The sequence below is a fragment of the Suncus etruscus genome, chromosome X, assembly GCF_024139225.1.
Source record: "Suncus etruscus isolate mSunEtr1 chromosome X, mSunEtr1.pri.cur, whole genome shotgun sequence".
NCBI classification, from domain to species: domain Eukaryota; kingdom Metazoa; phylum Chordata; class Mammalia; order Eulipotyphla; family Soricidae; genus Suncus; species Suncus etruscus.
This window is the reverse complement of record NC_064868.1, coordinates 128044971-128063885: the sequence shown is the minus strand read 5'-3', so window position 1 is coordinate 128063885 and position 18915 is coordinate 128044971. Positions and strand designations below refer to the sequence as shown.

Below are 18915 nucleotides of genomic sequence, written 5' to 3'. Positions count from 1 at the left end.
GGAACTCTTTTAATGTAAATTAATTTGTTACAAAGTAAACGCATGCTCAATGAAACATGTTACATCATACACAGGTTAACAGTAAGTTCAAAAACTACCATTATCTATGTCTATATCACAATGAGATGACTACTATTTGCACACTGCATACTTCCAGGTGCATTACATGTATTCTTATATGCAATTTTTACAGAAGGATATATCAGTATAGATTATATCCTGCCCCTTGTTTTCTTTACATAATATGTATTGGAAATCTCTCCAGTTAACTGTTTTTGATATTCTAGTAATAACAGCACAGCACACCAAAAATTTTGTGTGTCTAACCAAAATACTCTTGATATATAATTTGACCACCTATATCAATTGTTATTTTTTTGGTACACTCAGGTGTGCTCAGGGCTTACATTTGTATCTATGCTCAAGAATCACTCCTGTTGGTGCCAGAGATCAGACCATTGTTTACCACATGCAAGGATCTTAACAACTATATTATTGCTCGGGCCCCTATTGTACCTTTAAGAGATTTTTTGATGCATTAAATGCCCCTGTAAACATTTTTCCATTCAAAGGTGCAATAAATAATTCTAAATGTGTGGGCCGAAGTGGTGGCACAAGTGGTAGGGTGTTTCGCTTGCATGAGCTAACCTAGGACGGACATTAGTTCGATTCCCGGGCATCCCATATGGTCCCTCAAGCCAGGAGCAATTTCTGAGCTCATAGCCAGGAGGAAACCCTGAGTGTTACCGGGTGTAGCCCAAAACCAAAGTAGTAGTAGTAATAGTAATAATAATAAAATAATAACGCTAAGTGTGTAACAGACATCTTTGTCTACCCTGAATACATTTAGAAGTCCTTTTAGTATGATACTTGTCGTGGAACACCTCTGGATTTTAAATGATTTCTATTTTGTTAATGGCTTAAAGATACAAATGAGCAACAGATGCCATTACTACATGTAGAGAGATGTTTACTCAAGGTTTATTCTGAGATTCTCAGTAAGATGAAGATGTCATGAAATGTTTTAGTGTGAAAAAAAGAGAATCCAGCCTGATACTTTTCCTTTTTCAAACTGTATGACTAAGGGACAAAGACTTAGAGAAGGTGCATGTGGACATGACCCAGGTATTTCTCCCTAAAAGATGGGCTGACCTATCTTAAAACAACACAGCATTTCCTCACTGTTGATTGAATAAAGATAGGGTTAGTGAATTGCCTACCTTGCATAAGATCACCCTAAAAAGCTAACAACTTCTGAGCTAGGAAAGGGAGGACTCTTACGTGTTTCTACTTTTCTTTCTTTTACTTTGGTTCAAGTCCTTGCCCTAGTGCACTTAATTATGCAGTGTACTTATATGGTTATAGGTTGGTAGTTATGGCATTTAAATTTATGAGGAAGAGGAAAATATCATGTTAGAAATGGAGTCTTTTATGGATTTTCTTGGATAATATCCATGAGAAGAGGAAAGTTTGGCCTGGTGTTGTAGTGTTTAAGTAGATGAACGATTCACACTTACTGCTTCTCTGTTGGAAGGCTGCCGAAAGATATCACCATCTGCATGTTCCCATGATAATTCTCCATTACCTGTTTATTAAAACAAAAGAACAAAAGAATCATACACATATAAAAAAGAAAAACAGAGAATCCTTGTGACTGAGAAACGTTTTTGGTTCTCTGATCTGAAAGTTCCCCACACATGTTTAGCTTTTGTGGTAGTCCTTCGAAAAATAATACTGAAAGATTTCTCTATGGGTGTGCTTCATTTTTCAAAACAACTCTGAAGAAAGCTGCCACTTTATAAAATAGATAATTCAAGAACCATCTTCCAGATTTTGAAAAATAAAAAGGAAAATCATTTCTTTCCAACTTAATAGAACCATCACCACCACTTTTGCTCATTTTATGCCATTGACAGTTAAGTATTTTGCAGCTCATATTTAACTTGCATTTAAAATCTAAATTAAAAGTCTTTAAAATTTGGTCTGTTGTGTATGGTAAATTTTGCCATTATTCCTTTGAGAAGTTATGGCAGGATTTGGAAGTTAGGATAGAATCGCATCACCAATATTCAAGATGTTCTTTATTTTTTGAAACATCTTTCTCATAGATTATATTCCCCATTTATTTGTCAAAGGGCATTTAGTGATTCTCTTTTGCTTCCAATATATTTCATATTTCCTCTTCACTTTTTACTCTTAACTCAATACAATCTTGAATTCTATATATTTTATTTATCTTGCTTATTGTATGCTGTTTCTCATTGATTCAATTAAAAGACTGCTATTTTATTATGTTCACTGATGTAACCTTTGCACCTGGAACAATAGTAGGCTTGTAGTTTGCATTCAATTTATATGTTAGATAAATGAATAGTAAACATTAACTACGGTTTATGCTGTTAGATATTTTCCAAGGGTACCCTTTCTCCTTGAAATCATTGGTTATCCATCCTGGAAAATCTATTGGTTGCAGAAGTTTGAGTATAACTGAACTAGAAATCTTAGTATGTAATAGGACACACTTTGAGGTCCTCAATATACTTTATTAATGGAATAGCAGTCAAAACACAGAATTATATGATTGGCAATAATACACTTGCCTTTTCATTGTTATTCCATGCCTGAGATTTCATGCAGGCTATGAGTAAACCCTGACTATAAGATTGAAGATTACTTTACCCATGTTTATGTCTAGAATATAAGGCAGAAGACAATTAACATGCTTCAATACTTATTGGGTAAAAATACTGATGCTAAATGAGGAAAATAGTAATTACTTTGAGTCTGTGCTCTAAAGATAGTTTAAATTTAGTTGGAAATAAAAATATAGATATAAATATAAATATAAAAAAGCCTACACACAAACACACATGATAGTACCTGGAAATACAAATAGAATCTAAGAAATATTAAGGAATAAATAGTCATATATAGTTAAGTAAATCTTCCCAACATAACTCTTAAGATATTTTAAAAACCAAAAAATTAAGTATATTTTGGGGCTTTAAATAGAAAATAACATATGATGAAGCAATTTCAACCAAAAGAAAACCATTTACAAAGGACGAGAGTTTTGAAACCAAGCCACATACTAGAAATATAAGGCATGGCTGAGTAGAAACCAAAAGTGAAACAGCCAAAAAGGACAGTGGGAAGAAAAAAAGGAAAAGAAAAAGAGAAAAGAATGGTGAGAAAAGGATAAAGGGGTGCTGAAATAGATAAGGGTGGATAAATAACTGTGTTGTAAACTTGAAAATGTGTTAGAAGAACTAATGTCTGGTGTGGTTACAATTTTTATGTAAAGGTACCTATGGTAAAAATGATATTTGTGAAAGTCTCTCTTGGTAATGAACACTCAAATTTGGATGGCCAAACAATAGGATCTTGAAGGAATGCGTGATAGCTATGAATATTATTTACTACAAATAGATAAAAAAAAGACAAAATCAGATGAGAGGAAAGAACTGATTAGTTTCTGCTGGAAAATAACAATAACTTCGAGGAAAGCAAAGGAGAAAGCAAAGGGACAGCATAGGAGAAAATAGTATATAGGGACTCTAGAGTTGCAAACCTGATCACAGTGTTTCTAACTTATGTCTGAGGCAAATGTAATTGTGAGACCAGAGATCTGAAAACAGAAAGTTTTGTGGGTGTCCTTCGTTCCTCCTTCCTTCCTTCCTTCCTTCCTTCCTTCCTTCCTTCCTTCCTTCCTTCCTTCCTTCCTTCCTTCCTTCCTTCCTTCCTTCCTTCCTTCCTTCCTTCCTTCCTCCTTCCTTCCTCCTTCCTTTCTTCCTTCCTTTTCCTTCCTTTCTTCCATCCTTCCTTCCTTCCCTCCCTCCCTCCCTCCCTCCCTCCTTCCTTCCTTCCTTCCTTCCTTCCTTCCTTCCTTCCTTCCTTCCTTCCTTCCTTCCTTCCTTCCTTCCTTCCATTGAAGGGGACAGGGCAGTCAAGAACTGGGTATAAGTAATGTTCAGGAATATAGCCTATGGAAAAAAGGATTAACAGGGGTCTCAAACTTGTGGCCCGTGGGCCACAAATGGCCCTCCATACAACATTTTGTGGCCCTGCCCTAGAGGAATCTTTTTTGTTTTGTTTTGTTTTAGTTGTTTGGGTCGCACTTCCCAATGTTCAAGGCTTACTACTGACTTTGCACTCAAGGATCACCCCGACTTTGCCTCCTGCAGCCCACAGGTAAATTGAGTTTGAGACCCCTGGATTAGAATGTTTAGTGTTCATTTTGAAATGTATGGTTGAATGGAGCAAGGATCAGTACATGAATCCTAACTCTCAGACAACTCTTGGTCAAGAAAAGCCCTCAGAGCTAGAGATAAGTCAAATCATACACCCTGAGACAATAAACTGATACAGAATTTTAAATTCTCTGGAGTCAACATCATCATCAGGAATAGGCAGCTATAGGACACAGATGTCTGGTACTGATGATCCAGAACAGTTTGAAGTTTTGAAGCAACAAAAAGAAATTATAGAACAAGGGATAGATTTATTTAATGAGAAGCCAAAGAGAGGAATACAGTACCTCCAGGAACAAGGAATGCTTGGAACCACACCTGAAGATATCACCCAGCTTTTACATCAAGAGGAAAGATAAGCTTCTACTCAAGTAGGTGAATTCCTGGGAGATAAAAACACATTAACAAAGAAGTCATGTATGCATATGTGAACCAACATGACTTCTCAGGAAAGGACTTTTTTTCAGCCCTTTGCATGTTTTTGGAAGGATTCGTCTTCCAGGGGAAGCTCAAAAATTGATCGATTAATGGAAAAATTTGCTGCAAGATACCTGGAATGCAACCAAGGACAAACCCTTTTTGCTATTGCAGACACTGCTTTTGTTTTGGCTTACTCAATTTTCCTGCTGACATAGATCTTCACAGTCCACAGGTTAAAAATAAAATGACAAAGGGGCAATACATTAAGTTGAACAGATGTATCAATGATAGTAAAGATCTTTCTTCATGTAGCAGAGACAATGTTTACAGGGATTAGGGCTTTATCCCAAGATTACAATAGTAATACACTCTACTATATTTTAACACTAAGATGTGATGTTAAAACTGAATCTAGGTAGCCTAAAGAAAACTGTTGAGTAATTGTTGTAATATTGTTTTTGCCTGTCATCCCACCTGGATCTTCCAGGTGGGGGTGATTAAGGAATGAAATAAAAAGCTTGTTGGGGAGGCATAGGGAGCTCTTTTGCCAGAACTGACTGCTGGTTCGGTTTGCTTTTTGGAGCTGGCTGCAACTGACAAAAGACTTTCCTTGCTGAACCTTTGGCCCCCTAATCTTTTGCATTCGTTGATTATTCACGTCGGATATTATTATCAAAGTCTCCCCCAAAAGGGGGGACAGAAGAATGGGATTCAATTTATCTTTTTGGGAATCATTCTTTGACTTGGAGACCATCAACAAGGGGTTTGACCTCCCCCCACATTTGGCGCCCGGAACAGGTGAATCTGGACCCTCTGGAACTGTAAGTGACATGTTTTATTGGAAATCACCTCTGGAGATCCTTGGATGGTTATTATGGATACTCACACTCACTATGCCATCTGTTATTAAATACATCGGTTCGGCATTACTCAAGTGCATTACTCTGCTTGGATATAAACCACTTGGTTTGATACTAGTAAATATCATTGTCATTGGATGGTTGCTGCTTACAATTCAATCAAAAATTTCTACTCCAATATTTGCATTGCTTGAGTGGTCTCCATTAGTCATAGTTTGTGGAATTTCTGTGTTGGCTAATATGACTACCATATGCATAGTCATTGGCTGGTGGTTAGGAAATAGACAATGTGGAAATTGTAAAGTGATGACCAGTATGGACAATAAAAAAATTTTTCCTACGAAAATTCAGACTAAGATACAGGCTGATAAATCTAACACTGGCAGCAAAAGTATAGGTATTTTTGCCGGTAAAAAATCAACTCGGACACGTAATTTAGATACTCATAATCCAAATCAAGATCTTGACACTGATGATCAGCCTCCAGTGCTAAGTCCACAAGGGAGTCCTGATTCTGTTCACAGTATGGACTCACATGTTAATGCCAACTCAGACAATGAACCACATTCTAGTATTCCACACCTCAGGCATCAGAGTCCTGTGCAAGGTACTTCTGCTAATCCGGCCTCAACTCCATTTCAAACAGTATATGTTTCAAATTATGAACCTCTTGAAATGGAGGATGTAGAACGGTTTAAGAAAGCATGTAAAGAATATGGGGCTACCTCTCCATATTGTCAGGAGGTGCTAAGCATGTGGTGTCGAAAATCAATTTGGACTCTGCATGACTTTAAAAAACTTGCTGAAATATGCCTGCCATCTAAACAGCGAACTGAATGGGAAATGTTATATGCAGAGGGTGTGAAATCCAAACTATATAGTCCAGATGGAACCAAAAAACGAGTGGCAGGGGTTAATCTCTCATATGAATTATTAATGGGAGAAAATCAATATTCAGATATACAGACACAAGCAGCTTTACCAAAGGAAATCTCAAAAATAATTAAAGACATTGCATTATCTGCATGGGAAAGAATTGATACTAACAGTACTGGTGAGGGAACCTTTTTAAGAATCATCCAAGGTCCCCAAGAGCCTTATGTAGAATTTGTGGCTAAACTCAAAGATGCTTTAAAAATACAAGTTAAAAATGATGAGGTGAGGAAATTTCTAGAAAAATGTTTGGCTTATCATAATGCTAATTCAGCTTGCAAATTGGTATTGGCTCCGTTGCAGGAAAAAGCTGATTTAAATGAATTTTTATATGCCTGTAGGAATGTTTATGATATACCCCATTCATTAGCAAATTCAGATCAGGTGCAAACCTTTGCAATTACTAAAGGAAATATACCTCTTTACCAAAGGGGACAAAAACTTGCCCGAAAACCAGGTCTCTGCCCAAAATGTAATAAGGGTTACCACTGGGCGAAAGACTGTAGATCTGGAAATCCCCATAGTAATAACATAGGAAGAACTTTTAATACAAACCCTAGAAGACAATTTTCCTGTTACCATTGTGGAAAACAAGGGCATATTAAAAGGAATTGCCATCTTTTGTTAAATTCAGTTCCTCCAGGATCTACAATTAAAAAACAGGGAAACGGCTACAGGGCCAATCCCCAGGCCCTTACAAATCAGGGGCAAAGTCATCAAACCATAATTCTCCCCAGCCCAGCCCAAGAAGATTAATTTCAATCAGTGAATTAACACATGCCACTGTGGGCAGTGCTGGGCTTGATATAACTTGCCCAGTGGACATTACAATTTATCCAGGAGAATGCCCTTATATGCTACACACAGGCATAGTGGGACCACCACCCCCAGATACAATGGGTTTGATTCTGGGCAGAAGTTCCCTTAATGTAAAAGGTATATCAGTAATCACAGGTGTTATTGATTCAGACTCAAAGGGAGAAATTATTGTAGTTATCAATGTGCCTGTTACTTGGACTTTCAAAAAAGGGGAGACAATTGCCCAAATAGTAATAATACCTTATGTTAAATTTGGGACTTCAGATAAGATAAGAACTGGAGGTTTTGGAAGCACAGATCCAGGGGCTGCCAAAAACCCATTAGTGGCTCTGATTACTAAATGTAAAGATGAAAATCCAATGATTAAACTTAATATAGAAGGGCAAGTCTTTAATGGCATGATAGACACAGGTGCTCAGGTCACTGTAATTTCTGATAAAGAATGGCCAAAAAATTGGTCTCTGCAAGAAATTCCATATTCGTTAAAAGGAATAGGAGGCCTGAGTTCTTGCTTGTTAAGCACAAGAACCATGGTATTTTATGGCCCAGAAAATCAAAAGGCTATAATCAGACCTCATGTGGGCCCATTCTCACCATCCCTGTGGGGCCGTGATTTGCATAAACAATGGAAGGCAGAATTCCATATTCCATTAGCTCAAGGTGAGCCTGAACCTTCTTCTGAATTAAAAACCCAAAATTTTTGGTAGGGGCCACTGCCAGTAAAACCCCAGCACCAATAAAAATAAAATGGAAATCTGATGAACCAATTTGGATAGGCCAGTGGCCCCTTAAAACTGATAAATTAAAGGTGCTGACAGAATTAGTGGAAGAACAGCTAAAATTAGGACATATTGAGCCTTCGTTTTCTCAATGGAATTCACCTGTATTTACCATAAAAAAGAAATCTGGTAAATGGAGATTGTTAATGGATCTGAGAGCTGTGAATTTATCTATGGTACCTATGGGAAAATTACAGACAGGTTTACCATCACCTGTAGTAATCCCTAAGGAATGGCCACTAATTATAATTGACCTAAAAGACTGCTTCTATCATATTCCTATTCACCCAGATGATAAACACCGTTTTGCATTCTCAGTTCCTTCTATTAATAATACTCACCCTTGCAGGCGTTTTCAATGGACTGTTCTCCCTCAGGGCATGCTAAATTCACCAACTATGTGTCAATATTTTGTGGACAAAATTTTGAGCCCTGCTCGTGAAAGATTTCCCCAAGCTATAATTTATCATTACACCGATGATATTTTAATTACAATGAATAATGAAACAGATTTACAGAAATTATATGCTTATGTGATCAATTGTTTGCAAATGGCAGGACTGAAAATAGCTTTAGAAAAAATACAGACCATGCCACCATATCAATACTTGGGCTTTATTTTGGACAGAACATCAATACGTCCTCAAAAACTTTCCATAAAAAAAGAGAACCTTAAAACGCTTAATGACTTTCAGAAACTTTTGGGTGATGTAAATTGGCTCCGCCCAGCATTAGGAATCTCAAATGCAGAGCTGTTTAATCTGTTTAAAACTTTGGAAGGTAATCCTGCATTAGATAGTCCCAGAAATTTAACACAAGCTGCTAAAAATGAATTGGACATTTTCTTGAACAGACTGCAAAAATCATTTCTTTTAAGATTTATCCCTGGAGAGAAGGTATTTTTATTAATTTTCCCTACAAAAGAAACACCTACTGCAGCTTTAATGCAACAGGCTGGTCCTTTGGAATGGGTGTATTTACATAACAAACAGCCTCAGTCTGTGATATCTTACCTGCAACTAATCTCAGAATTGATTATCAAAGCAAGACTCAGATCAATATCTTTGTTAGGTTTTGATCCAGATATAATAGTATTGCCAATACCAAAAAGATAAATTGAATCCCATTCTTCTGTCCCCCCTTTTGGGGGAGACTTTGATAATAATATCCGACGTGAATAATCAACGAATGCAAAAGATTAGGGGGCCAAAGGTTCAGCAAGGAAAGTCTTTTGTCAGTTGCAGCCAGCTCCAAAAAGCAAACCGAACCAGCAGTCAGTTCTGGCAAAAGAGCTCCCTATGCCTCCCCAACAAGCTTTTTATTTCATTCCTTAATCACCCCCACCTGGAAGATCCAGGTGGGATGACAGGCAAAAACAATATTACAACAATTACTCAACAGAAAACGAATAATCAAAGAACTGTGAAGGAACCTTTATAAACTGTCATTTTAAAATGTAGATTTAACAGCGGTCCTGATATCAAATGTTTACTTTGTATGAACATCTGAAAAGGTCAATTTTGGCATTTAGATGCTAGCATTTAAAAGGTTTTTCAACCTCCCGTTAACAGTGTTTTAAAGATATGTTTAACTAGTTAAACTCTACTCTTAATTGTGAAGCAATGGAGAAGCATATTCACGATTAAAAGAGCAGAGAAAATTAGGGCAAATGGACTGAGGTAAGTGAATAATAAGAATGGAAGAAGCCAAGTTAATGGCGCCCAGGTGAGGGAAGAATCTAAGGTGGGATCCAGAGCTTGGGAACAGCATCACAGAGAAAACAGAAGCTGCTGTGGAAGAGCCTGTGGCTTTGGGACCCAGAAGCCATGTCAGTGGTGCCCAGTTGAGGAACAGAATCCAATTCAGTGGAGAGCCACCACTCACTCTTCTTCGTGGCCACGTGCTCCTCCATGTTAAGGAACACCAAGGGACAAAGTAAATATCACACTACAGTCATAGCAATGGGGGAAACAACACAGGCCTCCAGCATGCTTAGAGAACAAAGATGGTAGATCTGATGACCCAAAATAAACAAGGATATATTTTGCTTCTCAAATAAGAACTTTAGAGAAAAATGTGCAGAATGTTCATAGAACTCAAAGAAAGTATGGAAAGAACTGCATGTGCCACAAATAAGAATCAAGAGGGTCTGAGAGTGCAAATAAGAAAACTATAAACTGAAATAACAGGAGTGAAAAACTTGGTAGGTTAAATGAAAATCTCACTAGAAAGCCTATTCAACAGAGAAAGAGTGGCTGAAGAAAAAAATCAGTGAACTGGAAGATGAAATACATAACAATTCCATATGGAATAAGAGGTTGAAAAAAGAGCCTCTAACAAATGATCAGAAAATTGGGAAAATACTCAAACAATGTAAACAGATGAAAATAGAAGTCTTTGGTAAACTCAGCAGTAACAATATAATAATTATGGGATTCCAAAGACACAGAAATAAAATCCCCATGAAGTATCAACAATCAAGGGTACCATTGCAGGGAAATTTTTATTGCATGCAATAAAATCCTAAATGCTCAAAGAGTATCATCCAAAATAGATCCAAAGAAAAGCATCAAAGACACATCTAGTCAAAATGACAACCTCCCTAGATTGGGATAGAATACTGAAAGCAGCAAGTTCAAAAAGGTAAATAACGTTAAAAGAAGCCTTCCTAAGATTTAATGCAGACTTGTAACAAGGCAGTGGTGGGGTATAGTGACAAAATTCAATGAAATTAATGATTTGCCAAGAGAACTTCATCCAGCCATATTTACATTCAGGCTTGAAGAAATTAAAATACCTTGGAGTCAACTAAAGAAGTGAAGGACCTATACAAAGAAACTATAAAACATTGCTTCAAGAAATAATAGAGGACAAAAGGAAATGGAGATACATACCCTGTTCATAGATTGTGAGTACTAACATAATTAAAATGGAAATTTTGCCCAAATTATTATTCAGATTTAATGCAATCACTCTATGGATACCCATGACATTCTTCAAAGAAGTGGGTCAAAACTCCTGTAATTACTTTGGAACAATATAGGCCCAAGAGTATCTAAAGCAACAATTAGGAAAAAAGAGGGGAGACATCACTGTCCTCAACTTTAAATTGTACTACAAAGCAATAATCATTAAATAGCATGATATTAGAATAAATACAGACCATGAGATCATTCAAATAATGACCCCCAGTCATATAATAAATTAGTCTTTAAAAGAAGGATAATAAATGCAGATTGGAGCAGGAAAGCCTCTTCAACAAGTGGCGCTGGAACAACTGGTCAGCTACATCCAAAAAAGTGAATGCAGACCTTTATTTAACACCATTCAAAAAGGTCAAATCAAAATGGATTAAATACCTTGATATAATATCTAAAATTATATGGCATATAGAATAAAATATAGGCAAAACACTCTGAGACATCGAGCATACAGAATCTTCAGGAAGAAACACCAGTCTCTAAACAAATAGATGCAGAGATAAACAAATGGATTACATAAAACTGAGAAGCTTCTGCATTTCAAAAGAAACAGCAACTGGATAAAATGTCATGTACAGAATGGGAGAAACTATTCATCCAATATCCATCTGATAAGGGACTAATATCTAAGATATACAAGGTACTGACAGAACTTTAAAAGAAAAAAACTTCTAACACCATCAAAAATTGGGAGAAAAAATGAATAGATTTTTTTACAAGAATAAATACAGATGGCCAAATGGCAAATAAAACAATGTACAATGTCACTAATAATCAGGAAGTTGCAAATCTAAACAACAATGAAGTATCATCTAATGCCACAGGGACTGGCACACAAGAACAAGAACAGCCACTGCTGACATTGATTTGAGGTGAAAGGAATTCACTGCTGGTGAGAATGTCATCTAGTCCAGCCTTTCGGGAAAACAATAAGGATATTCCTTAAAATATGGACATTGATGGGGCCGAAGAGGTGGCGCTAGAGGTAAGGTGTCTGCCTTGCAAGCGCTAGCCAAGGAAGGACCAACGTTTGATCCCCTGGCGTCCCATATGGTCCCCCCAAGCCAGGGGCAATTTCTGAGTGTTTAGCCAGGAGTAAACCCTAAGCATCAAACGCGTGTGACCCCCCCAAAAAAACACAAAAAAATATGGACATTGAGCTCCAATATGATCCAGCAATACCACTCCTAGGAATATACACTAGGAACACAAAAACACAATGCAATAATGTCCTCTGCTCTCCTATGTTCACAGTAGCACTATGTATGATAGCCAGAATCTGGAAACAACCCAGATGCCCAACATAATATATGTGACAAAAAAACTGGTACATCTAAAAAATGGAATACTATACAGCTGTTAGAAATAATGAAGTCTCCAAACTTGTCTATTAATGAAGTCACGATATTTGCCTATACATGGATGGATATGGAGACTATTATGTTGAGTGAAATAAGTTAGAGGGAGAGAGATAAACACAGACTTGTCGCATACATCTGTGACAGGCAGGGGATCTGGGAGGATGGAAATGGGGGACATTTGTTGCAGGAAATTTGCACTAGTAAAGGGGTGTGTGCAAAACACATTTGGTTAAGCGGTTTACAACCTGTGTTTGAATTCCCAAGCACTTTTTGGAAGGCAAGTGACTAAACTTTTGAAGTGTTTCACTTGATTAAAAACTACTGAGGGCAAGGTGGTAGTTAAGAGATACTCCAGGGTATGAGATACTTGTTTCTGATGCAGCTGACCCTGGATTTGATCCTGGAACTACATATGGTACCCTGGGCACTATCAGAAATGCTTGCTGAGGAAAAGACCAAGAATAAGACTTGAACATAGCTTAGTGTGCCTCCAATAAAAAAGCCATGGTTTTTTTTAAATAGAGTAAGATTTTTTGGGGGCCAGAGCAGTGGCGCTAGAGGTAAGGCATCTTCCTTGCAAATGTTAGCCTATGACTGACCACGGTTCGATCCCCCAGCAGCCCATATGGTCCCCCCATGCTAGGAGCGACTTCTGAGCGCATAGCCATGAGTAACCCCTGAGTGTCGAACGGGTGGGGCCCCAAAAAAAGAAAAACAAAAAGAAATATGATTTTTTTCATGTCATAACTAGTAGAATTTCTGAATCGTAAAATCCACTCGTTTTTGCCACTCAGCAGTGTTCAGAACTTATTCCTGATAATTTCCTCAGGTATCACTCCTGGAGGGCTCAGGGCACAATATGGAGTGCTAGAGATTGAAACCTTGTCAGCTGCATGCAAGGCAAAGGCCTTGCCTTCTATATTATACTACCTACCACTCAAGATGCTGAAGGACATGTCTGAAGCTGAAATATTCTATACATAATTTCTCGAGTTTTTACCATATTAGCTATCCTATTCAGTTTATACAAAATTTAATATGTAATTACTTTTTTAAATGGTTGCATATTGTATAGGTAGAAGTGATTTTACAAATATGGACAGAGTCTCTTTGGAAAGCTGAAAAGAGGTTTATCTAAGTATGACTTTAGATATTATAACAGATATATTTAAGATTAGATTCTTGAAATAAAATTTGATCCTGTATGCAAGTCATAGACCTTATTTCAATTTTGTGTCAAAATACTGTATGCTTTGTTAACAATAAACAAATGACTTTATACTTTTTATATACTTATATATCCTAGGCAATGTTAAATTATTTTCCAGTTGAAAATGGTTATGAATAGAAAAATGTAACCCTGATCTGAGAGAGAAAAATCATAAAATTAAAAGCAATCACTGAAACCCAATATAACTTGATTAGTTGCTTTATTTTTCTGATTTGTTGGGTAAATTGTCTTAAGAGTAAGTTCTTTTTCAGCCAAGACTTTTGAAAAAATAGGAAACAAAATAATTATTTTATTGATAACAGATGGATTATATGTAATTTTGATAAACAACAAAATGTAATTTTAATCAACTTTCAAAATCAAGTGAAGAACAACTCCAGTGTACTGTATGTCAAACAATATTCATTTAACCTTAAAAAGCCATATGTTGTTTATTTAAATATCAATTGTACTCTGGGTGCTACCCCATGGAGCTATAATGCTTGATTTTGAGTAATAGGAGAACTGGAGAACACATATTTGAAAAATACACATATTTGAAAAATTGTCAGGCCTCAGATAAAATTTGGATTGCTTATAAATCTTGTTGCTTCCATAAATCTCTTGTAGGCTAATTAAAGCTATGGAAGTAAATTTCGCTCTCAAATGAACAAAGTGTACAGTGAGTTTATGACATATCCATGAAGATTAATCTGCGTTGGTATAACCAATCTTCATTCTATTCAGGATAATCCTTCTTTGCTGGTGCTTATCACTCATTGGATTGAAGTTCCTTTTGGATTGGTCCCTTACCCTACTTTTTCTTCACTCCAGGGTGTGATCTTCTGCTCCCCAATAAAGACCCTGAGTCTCAGAATCTGTTTGTGGTTTCAGTTTCCCACAATATAGCTATCTGCCTGCTGGCCTTGTTAGGAGCAGAAATCTTGCGGTGGAATTTTCCTGGACCTGTACCATTCCCTTCGATCCCTTTGTGTGGATTATTTCCTGGTCGACATTTGCTCCGTGTCTCACCAATTCCTTGGGATTGGGTTATGAGGCTACTGTTTCATCTAGTGAAATGTTCCCTGGGGTGATTTCATGGTTGCTCAAGTGGATAATTCCACCGTGGTTTTTACAATTAGCTTCTATTTGGTTCAAAGTTATGGAAATAGCTTGGATTTGGGTCAAGGACCCTGGCCTCTCTTCAAGTATATTGCTACCATATTTATTGCAACAGTCAAGGTAAAACATACTGGTTACCCCTCCCCAACTTCCTATTTCACCTGGAAAGAGAGACCCTCCCACAGTTGGGAGGTGTCTGTGGTTGGTAATTAAGAGTGGTCTAAGGGGAGGGTTGAGGGATAGACTTATGAAGGAAGACACAACAGGTAGAAAGGAGACACAAAATGGAGGCAGAGATTCCAGCCAGACTGCTTAGTTTAAAGGCCATGCGAGGAATATACACATGGCGGTTAGGGCCTTGTAATAAAACCTGGATTTCTCCTGAAACTTCATCTGACTGCTGTAGATCATTTCCTAGCCGGCCTTTATCCTGAACCTACAGACCCACCAGGCCCTAGGCGGTGCGGGTGCCAGGCCGGGTCAAAAAAGAATTCTCCATTTATCCTCCACCAGTAGGACTTTATAATTAGTAATTAATAAATTTATAATTGTAATTTATAATTAGTAAACTACACATACTGATGTAGTAATTTATAGATTGGTTATTCTGGTAGATTCTTATCAGCCTAATTGTTTATCTGTATGGTGAAATGCAAAAAGCTCAAGCTTTCTAGAATTGCTCCAATTGTTTCTGAAATGTGTTCAACTGTTTCTGAAGCCCCGGTGCAGTTTCTAAAGTCTCCAACTTTAGAAAACAAAAGCGATTTCCCAGTGGTCAAAAGGAAGGCCCTGAAGCTGGTAATTCCCACCCTTGTGACCTAGGCCAGAGGAGCCACTGGCAGCTGATATTGATTTACTAGATGAAACAAATGTGAAAAATGAGATAGTGAAGTCCAATCGAATACTGAGTCAGAAAGCAAATCTGTAAGATTACAACCAACCTGGCCCCCTCCACACTTCTTCAGACAGTGTGGGACAAGACCCACGGGACCCCCACATGACTCCTCGAAGTTTCGTACTGACATAGACTCAGGACCAGCTCCTTTTCATCAGAGAAAAAATGGGTTTAAATCTGGAATACCTTGGCCAATTTAAGAGAGAGTGCTTGGAATATGGTACAAATTCTCCATTTTGTGTTGAATTCCTTGCTACCTGGAATGACAGTAGATGGACATTCGAAATTTAATACTGTAGTTAATACCTGTCTAAATGTTTCCCAATATTTATAGTACAAAATTTAGTTTACTGAAGGAGTTAAAACTGAGCTTAATAGCTTAGATCACCCTGGGAAGATGGTTGCAGGAGTTCCATTGTCCTATGAGCAGATAATAGGGGAAGGGCCTTCTCAGATATAAACAAGAGGTTTAAATTACCCCATGCGGCTTTGAAAGTTTGGGAAAAATTGATGCAGATGCTGAATTCAAGGGCAGCTTTACAAAACTCTTTCAGGACATTTAAGAGCCATATGCAGAATTTCTAGGGAACTGACAGATGATATCTTAAGGCAGATTAAAGACAAGGAAGCACAACAGGTCCGAACAAAAGTTAGCCTTTGAACATGCCAATGAAAATTGTCAGGCTATATTATGTCCCATTAGAGAGAGAGAGCAGATGTCATGGGATTCCTACATGCTTGTAGGAATATTGAACATGCAGTTCTACTGCCCCTATGCAGTACAGAGGCAAAGTTGGGGAAGCAAAACAGATACAATTATCCTGCTAGAGGACACAATGGACTCTGCCCAAGGAGACCCCCTAAACTTTGCCCGAGGAGTGGCAAAGGATTCCATTGGGCCAGAGATTGTTTCTCATATTATTATTATTATTATTATTATTATTATTATTATTATTATTATTATTATCATGTCTCCAGTAACTGGGGAAGAGGTACAAAACCAGCCCTGCGAGTTCAGGTCAGATGCTTTACTGTGACAAAATGGGACATTTATGTGGAGACTGCAGGATGCCACACTTTTCTGCTCTGGCACCCAGATCCGCCCCCTAGTGTCTAAGACTTAATTATCCAGTCCTTATAATTATGGATTCTAAGGACAATCCTGAAGAATACAAATTATCTGTTTCAAACCATTATGGTGAAATGGAAAAGGATCATTGCACAACTCATTGTAAACATGCAGCAAGTCAATGTTGGTTTAAATTTGATGATCAAAAAGTTTCAATAGTGTCCTATTCATCTGTGAAATCTTCAGCAGCTTTATATTCTTTATTATACTTCAAAGAGACCTGCATCAACGAATATAGCTGTTTAAATTAAGCAGTTGATAAACTAACTGCTATTTATAGATTGACTATAATAATGTTCTAATACTTTGACCTACAGAAACAGCTAAAGAATAGGTTGGGAAGTCATGGACACTACGATAGTGTTCATTATAAAATGTTTTAGTGTCAATTTTAATACTATTATATTTATAATGACCTTTTAATATTTTTGTTTACAGTGATCCTTGGAGATATAGGGTGCTTGCCCTAGTTTCACATTACAGTGCTATATTTAGACTCCTAATATAGTGTTCATTATAAAATCTAAACAAATATTTAAAATTATTCATTTCCATTTGATTATGCGTGCTTGTATGAGATAATATTTTTCTCCACAGATATTCTTGAATAAGGCATCTGAGTGTCATAGACTCTTGCTACAGTGCTCAGTCATTGAGTATGTTTTTCTAGTTAATTTTTAGTTCTAGCTAGTTTTCTTCTATATCATAATGCCTTTGTCTCGATATTCTAGAACTGTAATGATATTTCATGGTGTAGACTCCTTTTACAGTGCTTATTACCATATTACTTAGGATTATAAACTTGAAAATTATGATTGTTTTATGATTGTTCTGTGCACATTATAAACCATGAAGCCTTTTCCAGCCAAATTCACCTTTATAAACTATGGTTTTCCTAGGAATTGGGAAACTTTTCCACATGACCGGCTGGCTTTGTATTTTTAAAATGCTTTGACCCAATACACCTGGATTATTTTTCATCTGCAACCTATGGATCGATCTTCATTGCCTATGTATGTGCAATGGCCACCACTATGTCTACTTATTGTCCATCTGTATTGTACATAGGCCTGTCTATGCTATATATAGTCCTTCCTTCTGTTATATATATGGCACTTCCTTTCTCCTCATTCCTTGCTTACCACTCTACAAATCCTTTTCTATTATTTTCTTTCACTCTCTCACCCATGATTTGTTATTTCCCCCAAATTCATCCCTTTTCTCTCAGTTAGTAATTCCTCAGGAATGGAAATGTGCTCCCCACTCACAGTCCAGTTCCACCTGGCTCTAGGAAGGTAATGGCTACTCCTTTTTTGCTTTTAGTGGCCCCGCTTTTCATTCTGAATATTTGTCATAGTGATTTGACTTAGATGTCAGTCACCCACACATCAGCTAATCGCCCCTGAACTGTGCGTACCATCTTTGGAACCAGCATGGCTTTCTGCACCACCACTAAGAATCAACCATCTACAAGGACAGGCCCTAGAAAAGCCATGGCACCTACTTGCTCCAGGATGGGCTCATATGCCACCCAGGCAATGACTTAGTAATCAGCAATGACTTGCTCTCAAGGTCAGTTTCCCTGCCTCACTGCCAACTCTAAGATGATACCAGGTTACACATCACAATACTCTGACTTTGACATAGGATATGTTATCACCAAAATCTCTACTGAAGCCTGAATGCAACAAAAATGATTGAGGAGAATATTTCCTGGGACCATGAAGAAAGCCTTTGGGATCAGACAAATTAGTATGCTTGGAGCTTGTAGTTGGTATTATGACAGAATGCTTCATGAGTAAGGACACCCTGTGTTTAGGTCAACATTTTTTTTCTATTTTCCCTAACTTTTGCTGCACCTATGCAAAAAACTGCCATCCCTTTTTATCTTTCAGATAGAGGCTTCCACCTTTTTCTTATTTCCTTATCTTAATTACTTTGGATACAAAGGACACAAATTACTTTGCTTTACTTCATTTTTCTGCATTTTTCTTTAAAGTTGAGAAGGGGGGGATAACTAGTCTTCATTCTATTCTGGATAATTCTTCTTTGCTGCTGCTTATCAACTCATGGGATTGAAGCACCTTTGGCTTGAACCTCCTAAATTTGCCCCAGACCCTACCCATTCTCTACCCCAGTGTGTGGTCTTTCACTTC

The 18915-nt window shown here is 37.3% G+C and overlaps 1 protein-coding gene across 5 annotated transcripts in view; it reads right to left on the bottom strand.

Annotated features, from left to right (window-relative positions):
• The window catches only part of CHRDL1 (chordin like 1), a 174195-nt gene that overhangs the window by 35959 nt on the left and 119321 nt on the right, over positions 1-18915 (bottom strand). For all 5 annotated transcript variants that reach the window (XM_049767595.1, XM_049767598.1, XM_049767596.1 and 2 more), the window contains one exon: positions 1518-1585. In XM_049767595.1, coding sequence (XP_049623552.1) covers positions 1518-1585 — 68 coding nt within the window. The remainder of the gene's footprint in view (positions 1-1517; positions 1586-18915) is intronic.